Here is a 14,784-nt window from a genome sequence, read left to right as displayed (position 1 = left end):
AACCTCAGACATGCATCTTGGAGTGCGGGATAAAACTTTCTCTGGCTTCACAGAACGTCTGGATTTCTGGGTAATTCCGAAAACAATTTGAAAACAACCGGTCTCCTCATCTTTGGTTGAAGCCTGTGGTCAAAGATAATATTTTGGTGTTCTGGACGGGAGTATCTTTGAGAGGTAGAAGTAGAAATTGAGCAGGGCTCAAGACTGAGAGGGGTGTGGAGGTGTGTAATTTCTAAGTACAGTGAGAAAAGTCGTACTCTGGAAGCACCCCTGGGTCTGCAGGATGATGTACGCAAGAGGCTAGACCCTAGACCAGGGTTTCCAGACAAGACCAAAGCAAAGACCCCACACTGCCTGGCACAGTGACTGCAAATCCCACGGACTACACATATATGTCTAGTTGGCTCCCTGCCACCTCCCGGTCCCACAGCCACCCCTGAGCCACCAGCAGAGCACCAGAATCTTCAGCCTTCAGCTCTTTGAAACAGCGAGGGCTTCTCACTCTTTGGCCAGTAGGGTCTCTTGGCAGGTGACCTGGAATTGGACACACAGTGATGCTAGTCATTTTCTTCTGGGGGCTTGAATTGCCCAGGTTTCAGAGGTCATGTTGGAATGTGCACAAGCAGGGCAGAGAAAGCCATTCTGCAGAGACACACAGAAAGAAATGAAGAGTCCCCAAGCCTCCAGAACATGAGGCAGGCAGAGCCAGCCAGTGACAGATTCAGTTCTCCAGGTCTTTCTGAAACCCTGCTATTTTGGTTTCGGGAGATAGTTGAGAACACAGACTTTGATGTCAGATAAAGTTGATTTTTAATCTGGTTTCTTTTACTCACTATCTGGGACTCTGGGCGAGTCACCTGTCAGGTCCTATTTCCTTGTCTACAAAAAATGGAAATAGTAATGTCTAATTCTGAGGGAGATATTTTGAGAGTTAATTACAAGGAAGTTAATAGAGTGTTCATAGCACAACCTAGTGCATAATAGATGCTCATAAATGTTGGCTCCTTCCCTCCCCCTCAGAAAGGACCTGACTACGTGACTTAGAACTGAGAAGTGGGCGCCTGGGTGGTTCAGTCGGTTAAGTGTCCGACTTCAGCTCAGGTCATGATCCCGAGGTTCCTGAGTTCGAGCCTCGCATCATCTGTGCTACCGGCACAGAACCCACTTCGGATCCTCTGTCTCCCTTTCTCTTCCCCAACTTGCTGTCTTTAAACAATTAAACAAATTTTAAAAAGAAAAAAAAGCAAGCTGAGAAATGCTTCTGTCTGCTCCTTCTGCTATTTCCCGTCCATTCAACAAGCATTGATTGAGCAGCCCTGGGCCAAACCCTGTCTGAGGGCCGAGTTTCCAAGAGTGAAAAAGACACCATCTCTAACCTCCAACAGTCCACAGCGTCATAAATGCCACAACGGATAAAAGCATGGAGGAATTACAGGAAAGAGGAAGGACGGCTGCCTGGAGTAAGTGATCCCTACCTTGCAGTGGGGAACTCAATCACCCCCTCAGTCAAAAATCAGATTTTTATAAATAAAAATCTATAAAAACAGATTTTTATCGCAACCCACACAATCTTAAACTCTTGCAAAATTCCCTTTTACTCCCTAACAGTGCCTAACGTCTGGCATTTCCTAAGTATGTAAATTGTATTTAATAGTTACAAAGTGCCCTTCTCTCTTCCTGGTTTACTCTCCTCTTTTTACTTATTTTTATTTTTTTCAAGTAGGCTCCACACCCAATGTGGGGCTTGAACGCACAACTCTGAGATCAAGAGCACTACCCACTGAGCTACCCACTGAGCTAGTGCTCTACCCACTGAGCTAGTCATGTGCCCCTCTCCTCTTTTTAAAAATGACATTATCCAGGGGCACCTGGCTGGCTCTGTCAGTAGAACATGTGACTCTTGATCTCAGAGTTGTGAGTTCAAGCCCCACGTTGAGTGTAGAGGTCACTTTAAAAAATTAAAAAAATCTTTACGGGGTGCCTGGGTGGCTCAGTCCGTTGAGTGTCCAACTCTTGATTTAGGCTCAGGTCATGATCCCAGAGTTCTGGGATCAAGCCCACTTTGGACTGGGAATCATAAAGCCCCCTGCTTACGATTCTCTCTCTCTCCCTCTGCGCATTCCCCTGTGCTCTCTCTTCTAAAAGATAAATAAATAAAAAAGACAGTATCCTAAATCCTCTCTATCAGTGAGGCAGTGGTTTAAAATTGGGGTCCAGATACCGAGTCCTCAATAGTGATAGGGGCCTTTGTGCTGCTTTCATTGTTAACAAAGGCCCGATGTTAATCATGTTTAACCTTTCACCAGGCCTTCTGCAGTCCCTCACTGCTACTTCCTTGCTTTCAACTAAAATCCTAACTCACAATGAGGCAATGCCAGTAGGCTCAGGCTGGGCAGAGGCTTGTATTGGCTGTTATATAGGAACTTGGATTCAAATTTTTAAAGGAAAACAAAGCAATTACTAATTAACGCAGTTTTATTGTGTGCACAAATCCTCTGCAACTTTGAGGAAAAATAACTGAAAGGGTTCTTAGTGGTGAAAATGCTGGAATCCCCTGAGCTCAGAAATCTTGAGTTCAAAGGGCAAAGAACTCTCTCTTACTCATAAGCAGCAATTCTGTGGCTTCTTTACCATTGCAGCAGAAGATTTAGCTCAGGTAGTTGTTGGGCCAGGAGGAGGCAGGGGCGGGGTGGGGATGTGGGGGATGTGAAGTGGGGGCACAGAACCCAAGAGGATTGGATGTGCCAAAACTAAATAGCCTTTAAAAAGAAAAGGCTGAAAAAAATGATCTCTGCCTGCCTTTGCTTTGTTCTTTCTTTGCTCCTGAAACAGGAATTTTGAATGAATGTGTATTACTCATTTGCTATCTGACAGGCATTTTACATGCATTATTTTAATTAATGCCCATTTGACAAATTGGGTCACACTGCTAGTGAATAACTGAACCAGGATCATGAGTGCAGAGAAATCTGGTGTATGAGGCTGTTTCAACACTATGCTGTATTGCTTATTCTGCTAGAACAGGGCTTATTAACATTAGGACAAATACGTTTACCTTTTTTATAGACTCTCCATTGCCTCTGGATGATGATATTATGGGTGTCTTTTTTTCTGCTATTTTTCTATGATTTCTAAATTTTTCCTAATTAGTACTATAACATCTCTGATAAGAAAACATTTTCTTCTTCTTTTTTTTTTTTTTAACAGCCCTTCTATGGATGAATACATCAGTAGCTAATGTCTGCAGCCTGTCCTGATAAAGCCTTCCACTCAAGGTTGTTGGATATATGGACTGACTCTAGATTTGAGGACTGATCAGCAGAGAGATGGATTTTGAAACCTTGGGGAGTGGATTAGGTTCCCCCAGGTTAAGTTTGTGGAATAGAAAATTGGGTTGAAGATAGAACCTTGTAAGACAAATGGTGGAAGAGGAACAGGTGAGTGGGGAGAAATAGGAAAACCAGGGAAAACCTGCTGTGTAATATGTCACAGTAATATTGAGCTGTAGCATATTGGCCGGTATTTTGTCAGTAATTTTGATTTTCTAGTCTCAAGGAGTATCTTGAAAGTATAAGAACTCTAGTAAATGTTAGTTTTATACTTCTGGGATTTGGTGTTTTTTCTCCAGATAAAATTAATGGTCCTTGATCGAGCATCCAGAGTAAACCTGTGTCCTCCATTCTATAAATGCGTGAATTACTCTGGTCTTTGTTATTGGTGGTGTCCCTTTTCTGGAAACATGGGGACTAGAGGTTCGTTTCTGTCTTTCCCAGCTCTTAGCCACGTAAAAATTGATCCTAAGCAACTTCTCTCTAAGCCCCAACAGCTTCATTTGCAAAGTGGGAATCATTGCGCCTTTTATAAGTTGTTAAGAGAGGATGTAAAGTGCAAAAACTGTGCTTAACACAGTGCCACAAATATCTTGAGTGGTGAAAAAAATACTACCTTTGAATTTTAAAAAGCTACCCTGGAGCCTGCTTTTTGATGCGTGCAGATGAGGATCTCTGTCCATCTCCTGAAACGGATAAGTCAAACACTCCGTTCCCGACTTCGGTCAGTTTGTGAGTCAGATAAAAATCCTAGTTCCACCGGGACTCCATGCCAGCAGCGGGCCAGTTCCCGCTTTGGGCCACTCCTCCTCCAGAGACTACAAGCCCCAGCATGCCGCTCTCTGGCCTCTGGCGGCTCCGCCCCTTCCGCCTTGGCCCGCACGTGGGCGCCGCTCTAGACTCCGCCTACTCCCGAAACCCGGCGGCTGGCGAGGGATGGAGACTGGGTGCTGGTTGCTGGGGGGCGAGTTCGAGGACTCGGTGTTCGAAGAGAGGCGGGAGCGGCGGCCTGGACTGCCGGCGTCCTATCGCGCCAAGCGCTGCGAGCCGCAGGTGAGAAGGCGGGGCCTGCTGGCCTCTGTCCGGGCCGCCGGCCTCGGCCTCCGCGGGTGCCAGGCGGGGCGCTCCTGGCAGCAGTAACGCCCTCCGCCTCGCCGGGCCGCCCCTCCCGCTGCGCTGCCCCTGTCCTCACGAGACCGGTGCGTTTCCCGAGCCCCACCGGTGGGCTCGGTCCGGCGGCCCCGCGCTGGCAGCGATTAACTCGTGCCGGGCGTTTAGCGGGTCTCTCCAAAGGCTCGCTGACCTCACGTCGCCCCCTGCCCTGAAATCTTCAGGAACTCCGTGTGCCCACACTGATTCTGCAGCCGGGACCCTCAGAATCCGGTTCCCGCCCACTTTCCAAAACTGAACTCTTGGCCGCTCTGCAAACGGCGACGTCCCGCCCACTGGTCTGCCCCTGGTCAGTGAATTCCTCCAGCCCGCGTCAGCCTCGCTCGCAGGGTCAAATCGCTCAATTATAGCCGTTTCTTAGAGTGCACCTTGAATGCTGCCTCTTCCAGGAAGTCTTTTCTGATTTCCTCCTTCCAAGGAAATACGTTTGCCTTTGACTACTTTCCCCCTCCATTCAGTTTGTGTTACGTCCCTTGTCAGGAGCGTCAAGCTCTTGGGAGTGCTAAATGATCTCAGCAGAGTGGGTGCTTGACTTTATGTCCTCTACAGCGCCTGGCGGTTTTTGTTCTTAATAGCAACTCCGTGAATGTTTTGACTTCGTAGAATATTACTTTGTGTTACTCAATGGGTGTAAATCTCACCTGAGGTATAAGAACTACCGTACTATTTATCAAAAACTTAACCTGTTCCCGGCACTGTGCTAGGTTCCTTTATATGTATTGTCTTCATTTTTCTTTGAAACCGTTGTAGAGATCTCAGGCGCTCAGTAATTACGGAAATACGTTTGTTTTATTTCACTTTCCTTTTCTCCTTATCTGTACATTCTTTCAGCGTTACCTGTAGTAGTTGATCGCAGTGTAGACTAAAAACAGGAACGGGCTTGGGAAGTCATAGTGATGCAGCATCAAAAGCTACATACGGATAGTTATGAGATAGGATCCTGAATTCCAGCCTGGGCTTTACCACTTGCCTTTCAAGGTGTCGGTTCCTCTGTCATTTGGGAAAAAATGGCATTTGCTGGCTCCCAGGGCTGTTGTGGAGTGAAGGGGGCGAGAGACTGTCAGGTGTGATGTGCTGTATGCTTAGAAAAGTCAAAACCAAAAATCGCTTGTCTTTAAGGACTTGTTTGGTACGTGATAACTGCTCGTGAAGCCAGAAAGGCCTTCCTCAAGTCTCGTTGGTTTCTTTGGGTGTAACACCAGGAATTTGGGTTAGAGGATTTGTTGTCCCTGCTCAGGTTCGGTGTGGGTCGGAGGTGGGCCGCATCCAGCGCTTCACCTCTTAGGGCCACCCTTGTTCACAGATCTCCCCTCCTTCCTCTCACCAGAAAAGGGAGTTTGAAGCCATCCCGGTTGTGAATTGTTGCAGGCCTGCAGGTTACGGGGAACATAAAGACAATCATTTGAAAGCCAGTTTTTGCGTGATCGTTTCCCAGTGGGATCATGAGCATTGGATGAAGGTTTGCAGTGAGGCAGTTGGGATTGGCGCTGTGACTGGAGAGCAGCAGAGCGCAGAGGAATTGTGGGTTCAGTACACGGACTGTTGTTGACTTACGCAGTCCTCCGGGGACAACAGAAAAACAGCAGTTGCCAGCTTTCTTCGCTGTGATGGGTGAGGCTAAGGAGAGAAACGATTTTACTAAGATAATAGGAGGGCAGGGATACCCCGGGGCAACTCTTTTAGAAATGGAACCAAGCAATTTGGACGTGATGGTAGAACCATCCCAAATGCAGTTGGCGTTTTAATAGCACTTACCTGGGGATAGACTACATTCAGACTCGGTGTGTTTTTCTGTGAGGAAAAGGGAGGTTGAGTTACCACTTTAGAGCTGGAAAAACTGGCATACAGACTGCTTTTTGTTACACCTGTTTTCTCATCTTCATGTTCTTGATTCACTAACCAAAAATTCCCAGTTCACTTTCCTTCCTCTCCATAAGGTTTAGATCAGTAGAAAAGGGAATAAAATATGCCAGATGGGCATTTACTCAGACTTGCTTTCTACAGGTCTTTGGCATTTGATTGCATGGAAACCTACTTTCAGCCTTAATTTCTGTCTCTTTTGGTTAGATTCTACCTTCTGCTTTTACAACATTTTCATAATAAGCACTATAAAGATAATTCTTCTTCCCTATGTCCTTTCCATAAAGAGTTGTCAATACCTGTTCTGACCACTCTAAAAATGTCTCTACAGGGAAACATATGTCAGCCTAAAGAAGCATTCAAGGGACACCTGGATGGCTCAGTCAACTTAAGCGTCTGACTCTTGATTTTGACTCAGGCCATGATCTCATGGTTTGTGAGTTCAAGCCTGGCATAGGGCTCTGTGCTGACAGTGTGGAGCCAGCTTGGGATTCTCTCTCTTTCTCTCTCTCTATTTCTTTCTCTCAAAATAAGTAAATAAACTTAAAAAACAACAACAACAACATTTGAACTGTCCTAATTAAAATGTAGCTTCCCAGGCACTACAACCCCACTTTGAAATGCTATAGATAGAACCAAATAGGCCTGTGCTTCTTTCTCAGTTGAGAGGTTCCATGTGATGAGTACGTTTGTTACTTATGATAAGTTTAATAAAAACTGAGCCATCACTAAAATCGTCCTTCTCGTCATAGGTTTTCCAGTGAGTCTCATCCTAAAAAAGGATCTTTTTTTGAGGTCTAATCAATAATATATGGGAAATTACTTCTACTTGAGTATGAGGTGGAAAAGTATCACTTAATTCTCTGTAATGTGCTATTTTCACAATTTCTAGTGGTTTTATGAAGAAACGGGGAGCAGTGATGATGTCGAAGCTCTAACTCTGAAGAAATTCAAAGGGGACCTCGCCTACAGACGGCAAGAGTATCAGGTAGAATTGAACATATCTAAGGTTGCACTGCCTGAAATAGGTTCTTGTTCTATCAGTTACAGCATATCAGTTATGAGTGTGTTGTTTGTGAGGATGAATTTAGTCTTTTGTGGTAAGGGTCTGTAATCTCAGAATCCCAAATTTCTGTCCTTTTCTACATGGCTCTCTGCCATTTGCTTTGTTTCCTGTAACTACAATATAGGGATCTTCTTGGGATCCTTGCAGGTCTGTTTCCCCAGGCTGTGTGTCTCCTCATTCTGTGGGACCCTCTAGCGCAGATGCCTCATGGGGTCAGGGGAGCAAAGCACCCCAAAATGTGTAAGAAAAAGAAAGAACTAAGTTAGGTCCCAGCTTGCTTTACATATAAAATCTCATTTCTTCTTCACAAGAGTCCCTTTGTTATTTTGCTGATGAGAAAAGGAAGGCTATATAGCAAGTTAGTGGCAGAACCAGGATTCAAACCCTGGTCTGTTTGGCCCCAGAATGCTTTCCTACCATATGGTGATATTTTCCATGGTAGTAGTGGTTATATTCTCCAGCCATCTCTTTTCTACTTCTTAGAAAATAGTACTGACAAATGCTCAAGCCCTCCTCTGTTCATTGTAGAGTCCATTATAATATTACCTTCTGCCAAGAAAAAAATCATCCCTATAACTAAATCCTTTTTTCTACTATAGTTTCACCTCTTTTTTCATCCCTTCTTTTCATTTCCTTTATTTAATAAATAATATGCAGAAAGCACTGCAAGAGTACTCGAGTATCTCTGAAAAACTGCCATCTACAAATTTTGCCATGAAAAGGGATGTCCAGGAAGGCCAGGCGCGGTGTCTGGTTCACCTGGGAAGGCACACAGAAGCCCTGGAGATCGCTGCAAACTTGGTAAGTGGTTTCATTGCTTATTTTCCATTTGTGGTCCACAGATTGTTGAATAGTTTATTTTCTAAAAAACAAAACAAAAAACAACTTCTTGCTTGCAGCAAAATCTTTGGGTTTGGATAAGTAGATGAAAATTGTCAATGGTGTAAGAACTTTATTATGATGAACAGTTCAGAGCTCTAGACAATCACTTTCTTGTAATATTTTTTCTTTTCCTGTGTTAGGCTCAAAATTCTTCATTGCCTGAAAATCTCATTTGTAAAGGTTTTACTCTTGTTAGGAGTAAATATTCAGAGTAGAGGGATCATCAGTGACTTTTTCTTCAGTTTTTTTTTTAGATTTTATTTCTCAAAATTTTTACAATGAACATGGATTGCTTTTGTAAACAGGAAAAAAAGTTACCAAGAAAACCCAAAAAAACCTAAATATAAACTGAGCCAAGCCTAACAGCCTTTTTTATTCTTTTTTTTTTCCAGCCTTTTAGAATCCCCTTTTTTTTTTTTTAATTTTTTTTTTTTAACGTTTATTTATTTTTGAGACAGAGAGACAGAGCATGAACGGGGGAGGGGCAGAGAGAGAGGGAGACACAGAATCGGAAGCAGGCTCCAGGCTCTGGGCCATCAGCCCAGAGCCCGACGCGGGGCTCGAACTCACGGACCGTGAGATCGTGACCTGAGCTGAAGTCGGACGCTTAACCGACTGAGCCACCCAGGCGCCCCTTAGAATCCCTTTTTAAGGGATAAAGGTGATGGCATTTTGGGTTTACTTCTGTTTTGTGTGGGTGTGTAAATTTTATATGAGGATTGGTCTAAGTTGACCAATCTTAGTTTATAGATGGCCAGTTTACCTCCTCAGAGGGAATTAATGAGGCACTAGGACACTGATCTTGAACCCTATGGATCAAGCCAAACAGAGGTCAGCCTAAAGTATGCATGCAATTGAGCTGGCCTCTTCCATGTCATTAACTAAGAGAAGTCCCTAAATTTGCTTGCCGATGGGGTTCATTGCCTAGTACTTCAGCCTCTTGCGGTGAGAGGAAACCTTGAAAGTTGTGTGTAGAATGTGGAAAACGGCTGTGTCTTGCTCTTCTTCTAAGTGTGGGTTAATTCTGAAGCTGGAAGGTAAAATTACCTCGTTGAGGAAGTACACGGCACAGTGAACTTGGTGGAATTTAACAGTGTTCATTCTCAGTCTCCCGGGTCTACAAATTAACAACAGCTTTGGCCCTTTTAGTACTTTTTCTAGACATCAGTCACCCGTCCTTCATTCCTGTTCCGTGCTCTCCCGTCACCTCTCTCTTCCTGACGTCTGCACATCTCTGTTGTGCTTGTTGCCCCGCCTAACCCACTGAAGGCAGTGGCGGTGTCTTTAGCGTCTGGGTTATTTTTGTGGTTCCCTCCAGCTTAGTTAGTCTGTTTCTGTGGCTCAGAGAAAGATCTGTTGCCAGTCAGCAGATGCAAGGTCTCCGGAGCTTGGGATGTTACCAGGCAGGGGAAAGGACCAGGCAGAAGACCTTCAGCTCCCCTGCCAGGACTTTGGGAACTATTCATCAGGCTTCTGGGCATCCTGTTGGGGAAGGAACCAGCAGTGCAGGCCAGGGGCCTTACCCTTCCTTTGGGTCTCTTCACATGATCTCAGTGGACCCTACCGATTTATATAGTTTCTCATTTCCTGGTACCTTGTATTTTATTTTTTAAATTTCTTCCCTATTTATAGACCCTTCTCTTTTGCTATTAACTCTGGTCTATTTCTGTTTGTGTCTTGGTGGCTGTTGTCCTTTCCTGTTCTGTAGGGGGACAGGCCAGAATACAGCATTGAACAAAGTAGACAGCTAATCTTGGAGTGCCCATCAGGATATGAACATTTTATGCTCACAACTTTTTTTTTTTAATGTTTATTTATTTTTGAATGAGAGAGAGAGAATGTCAGAGCGCAAGCTGGGGAGGGGCAGAGAGAAAGGGAGACACAGAGTCTGAAGTCACGCTCCGGGCTCTGAGCTATTAACACAGAGCCTGACACAGGGCTCGAACTCACGAACCATGAGATCATGACCTGAGCCGAAGTTGGACGCTTAAGCAACTGAGCCACCCAGGCGCCCTTCATGCTCACAACTTCTAATTCACTTCTCTTCTTAATGATTTTTGGGCAGAATTTGTAATGGATTTTATTTATATTTTCTTATTTCTTATTTAAATAATTTAAACATTTTAGAATAGCTGATGCACTCATGTGATAAGCTGTGGTAAGGACATTGCTTTCTGATGGTAAATGACTCTTTTTAAAATTTATGCACTCTTGGGCACCTGGGTGGCTTAGTCAGTTAAGTGTCCAACTTCGGCTCAGGTCATGACCTCACAACTTGGAGTTCGAGTCCCATGTCAGGCTCTGTGCTAACAGTGCAGAGCTTGGAGCCTGCTTCCAATTCTGTGTCTCCCATTCTCTCTGCCCCTCCCCTGCTCATGCTATCTCTTTTTCAAAAATGACTAAACATTAAAAATAAATAAATAAATTTCTGCACTCTACAAACATGTATTTCAGTCCCACCCCGTGCCTGGCTCTAGGTTCAATGCTAAGGTTACAGATGGAGCATATAAATACCTTGTGCATATACTGTTCACCAAGTAAACACATGTCTGCTCTTGGAAAGTACCCTTGAGGCACCTGGGTGGCTTAGTCAGTTAAACATCCAACTCTTGATCCAGCTCAGGTCTTGATCTCAGGGTCGTGAGCTCAAGCCTTGCATTGGGCTCCATGCTGGGCATGAAGTCTACTTTAGATAAATAGAAAGAGAGAGGGAAAGAGCCCTTTATTCTGTGACTTCTAGTGTGACTTGTAGCTCTGCTGCTTACTAGCTGGGTGACTTCAGGCAGGTTCTCTAACTTTTCTGTTGGGACTCAGTTGCCTCATCTATAAGATGGGGATAATAATGGAATCTATTTTAAAGGATCATCATGTGGGGCGCCTGGGTGGCCCATTCGGTTGAGCATCCGACTTTGGCTCAGGTCATGATCTCACGGTTTGTGAGTTCGGGCCCCGCGTCAGGCTCTGTGCTGACAGCTCGGAGCCTGGAGCCCGCTTTGGATTCTGTGTCTCCTTCTCTCTCTGCCTCTCTCCTGTTCATACTCTGCCTCTCTCTGTCTCTCAAAAATAAATAAATGTTAAAAAAAAAAAATTGAAAGGATCATCATGAGAATTAAATGAGTAAAGCACTTAGAATAGTACCTGGTACATGTTAGGACTCAATAAATATTAACTGTCTTCATCATTATTGCATTTCAGAAGGAGTTGCATTATTCTGGAAAAATCACACAAAGTCATTATTTTTACTTACTTAATTAATTAATTAATTTAAAGCAGGTTTCACGCCCAGGTGGGCCTGGGCGGCCCAGTCAGTTAAACATCCAACTCTTGATTTCGGCTGAGATCATGATCTTGCGGTTTGTGAGATTGAGCCCTGAGTCGGGCTCCATGCTGAGTGTGGAGCTTGCTTGGGATCCTCTCTCTTACTGTGTGTATCTCTCTCTCTCTAAAAAAAACAAAAAAAACAAAAGTAGACTTTATATCCAGCTTGTATGGAGCCCAGTGTGGGGCTCAGGACCCTGAAATCAAGACCTGAGCTGACAGGGCACCCAAGTGGCTTAGTTAGTTAAGCGTCTGACTTCAGATCAGGTCACAGTTTCATAGTTTGTGAGTTCAAGCCCCACATCAGGCTCTGTTCTGACAGCTCAGAGCCTGGAGTCTGCTTCGGATTCTGTGTCTCACTCTCTCTTTGCCCCTCCCCTGCTCTCGCTCTCTCGTGTTCTCTCTCAAAAATAAATAAACATTAAAAAAAAAAAAAAAAAAAGGACCTGAGTTGAGATGAAAAGTTGGACACTTAACCGACTGAGCCACCCAGGTACCCCCATACAGTCATTTAAATGGAATTTAATTTCCAGAGAGTTATTTACTACCTGTGCTATAAAAACTCTCCCATCAAAACCATGGTTTGTATGTAACAGCCTCTACCCCAACATACATTCTTAATATGAAATATTATTAAACAGCATAAAGCACTTAGACTACTTGTAGAAGAAAGGTAGCTTCTCTCAAAGTCTCTTGCTCACCTCATACATAGAAGACATGAAGACGTATTACTTAGTTAAAACATCTGTTAGTTCCGAGGTGCTATGTTCTCTGTTAGGAATTCAGCATTGAACACTAAAACCTTTGGGGGAGAAAAAAAGAGTCAAAACAAAAACCAGACTCTTAATTATAGAGAACAATCTGATAGTTATCAGAGGGGAGGGGTGGGCGATGGGTGAGATAGATGAAGGGGATTAAGGAATGCACTTGTGATGAGCACAGGGTGATGTACTCCTGAAACTAATACAACACTGTATGTTAACCAACTGGAATTAAAATAAAGCTTACAGTAAAAAAGGCAAAGAAAATTGTAGAAGTTTCTGAAGGAAAACTTTAGGAAAGAATTTTATGTGTGGTCAGGACTAAGGTTGAAATAGATGAGTTTTAAAAAGTAAAAAAAAAAAAAAATGGAACCTAATGTTTAGGAAGGACAGAATACTAAACAATGGTAATAAAACCAGATGTATTCTGTCATCGAGAAGGTGCAGTATCACTAAATAGGTTGCATGGAGCTTTATTTTCTATATTCTCACATAATGTGTAAATATTTGGAATCCTCCCGAAGCTTTCCCTCTCTGGCCTGTTTCTTCAGTCTGCATACTGGGTAGTTTTACTTGTATTTCTTGCTCAGTGTAATTCTTTGCAGGAGCTTGATCCGGAGGCTATAGTAGGACCAGGTTTTCTTTAGACTTAAAGTTAACTGAAAGGTAATTTTAGTCTGCCATCTGCTCTTTATAGACTCTAACTTAGAAAAAGAAGCCTGTTTTCCCTAACCCACAGGGCTTTTGCCATATGGCAAGTTGGGCAAGAGGTGGTAACTCTGGTTAAAGAGACTTGAAAAGGATTTTCTGATCAGAAGGAAACCAGGCAACCCCTTCTGGCCAAAAATAATTGACCTTCGTAATAGTTACCAGGGACGGCATTTGGATTCAATTATGACGCATCATGAAGCACTGAGAGCTTCAGGGCTATCCTGTTTAAGATGTCTAAGCCAAGTCAGATTTGGAAATGGAATCCATTCGAATCCTCAAGGAAATTACCATTTGGAGTTTTAGAAAGCCTGGAATATTAAAATGGAACCATTAGCCCAGGGTACAAAAAAGTTGGCTTGGGTCTTTCAGCTACCTGGCTGAAGACAATAAAGATTACAATAAAACTTGAAGATAAACTGACATTTATGTTTTTGATGCTGAATTTTGTTAGGACGTTGTCCCGGGAATTATGTTATGGTTATGACAAGAATGTTTGGGAATTTCTGATGGTTATTGGTAGGTAGTATATGTTTCTCTACGTTTACAACTTCAAACTTCGTTCTCTCTCCTTCTGTAGCTGCTGAAAGATAATTCTGATTTACAACATATGCAACTTGGGTTTTTAGGCATCTGCATTTTCACATGCAAAAGATTCTGCTGTTTCAAGTTTTTAACTTTGGGGGCACCTGGCTGGCTCAGTCAGTGGAGCTTGTGGTTTGGGCCTCACATGGGGTGTAGAGATTACTTAAAAATAGAATCTTAAAAAAATAATAAAGTTTTTAACTTTTTTTTTCTCCCTAGGAAAATAAAGCAACTAATACAGACCATTTAACCACTGTGCTCTACCTCCAATTTGCTATTTGTTCAAGTCTGCAGAACTTGGAGAAAACAATCCTCTGCCTACAGAAACTGATTTCTTTGCATCCTTTTGATCCTTGGAACTGGGGCAAATTGGCGGAGGCTTACCTGAGTCTGGGGCCAGCTCTGTCAACATTGTGTGCGTCATCTCAAAAACAGGACGGTTTTACCTCCAGTGACAAAACCATCAAATCCTCCTTTACACACTCAGGAAAAGACTGTCTTTTGTGTTTTCCTGAAACGTTGCCTGAGAGCCCTGTGTTTTCTGTGGAAGCAAGCAGCAGTAATAACCAGAAGAATGAGAAAGCTCTGAAAAATATTCAGAACTGTGTGGCAGAAAAGAGAGAAGCAGTGTTGCTAGAGACTCAGTTGAAAGCGTGTGCCTCCTTTGTACGAACCAGGTAAATGAAGAATAGATTAAACACCACATGGTACTGAGCCTAGAGTAAAGGTATTATTTTTTAATTTTAAGCTTCAGAAAGTTCTAGGCGGGACATTTGGTAGATTTTCGAGATTTTTTTCCTATAGTCTAGGTGAATCTTTTGAACTTGTCCTTTTAGTATGTAAGATTTAGATACAAGCCTGTATTTGCTCGAGAATATGATTTGTATCATTACTCAAGATAAAATGTTAAAGCTATAAAACAGTAAAATTAAGAAAAGAAAATTTGGGGCGCCTGGGTGGCGCAGTCGGTTAAGCGTCCGACTTCAGCCAGGTCACGATCTCGCGGTCCGTGAGTTGGAGCCCCGCGTCAGGCTCTGGGCTGATGGCTCGGAGCCTGGAGCCTGCTTCCGATTCTGTGTCTCCCTCTCTCTCTGCCCCTCCCCCG

The 14,784-nt window shown here is 43.6% G+C and overlaps 1 protein-coding gene across 4 annotated transcripts in view; it reads left to right on the top strand.

Moving 5' to 3' along the window:
* Positions 1–4,213: 4,213 nt before the first annotated feature.
* Positions 4,214–14,784, top strand: part of CF2H8orf76 (chromosome F2 C8orf76 homolog) — a 34,535-nt gene continuing 23,964 nt past the window's right edge. For 3 of the 4 annotated variants that reach the window (XM_078441811.1, XM_078441814.2, XM_078441813.2), the window contains exons 1-4: positions 4,216–4,382; positions 7,252–7,347; positions 8,083–8,226; positions 13,899–14,356. In XM_078441811.1, coding sequence (XP_078297937.1) covers positions 4,266–4,382; positions 7,252–7,347; positions 8,083–8,226; positions 13,899–14,356 — 815 coding nt within the window. In that variant the 5' untranslated portion in view covers positions 4,216–4,265. Of the gene's footprint in view, positions 4,383–7,251; positions 7,348–8,082; positions 8,227–13,898; positions 14,357–14,784 lie in introns of all 4 variants that reach the window. The other variant, XM_078441812.1, reaches the window with a different exon arrangement.

Source organism: Panthera onca, chromosome F2, assembly GCF_046562875.1.
Source record: "Panthera onca isolate mPanOnc1 chromosome F2, mPanOnc1 haplotype 2, whole genome shotgun sequence".
Classification (NCBI taxonomy): Eukaryota; Metazoa; Chordata; class Mammalia; order Carnivora; family Felidae; genus Panthera; species Panthera onca.
This window is presented reverse-complemented; position numbering and strand designations above follow the sequence as displayed.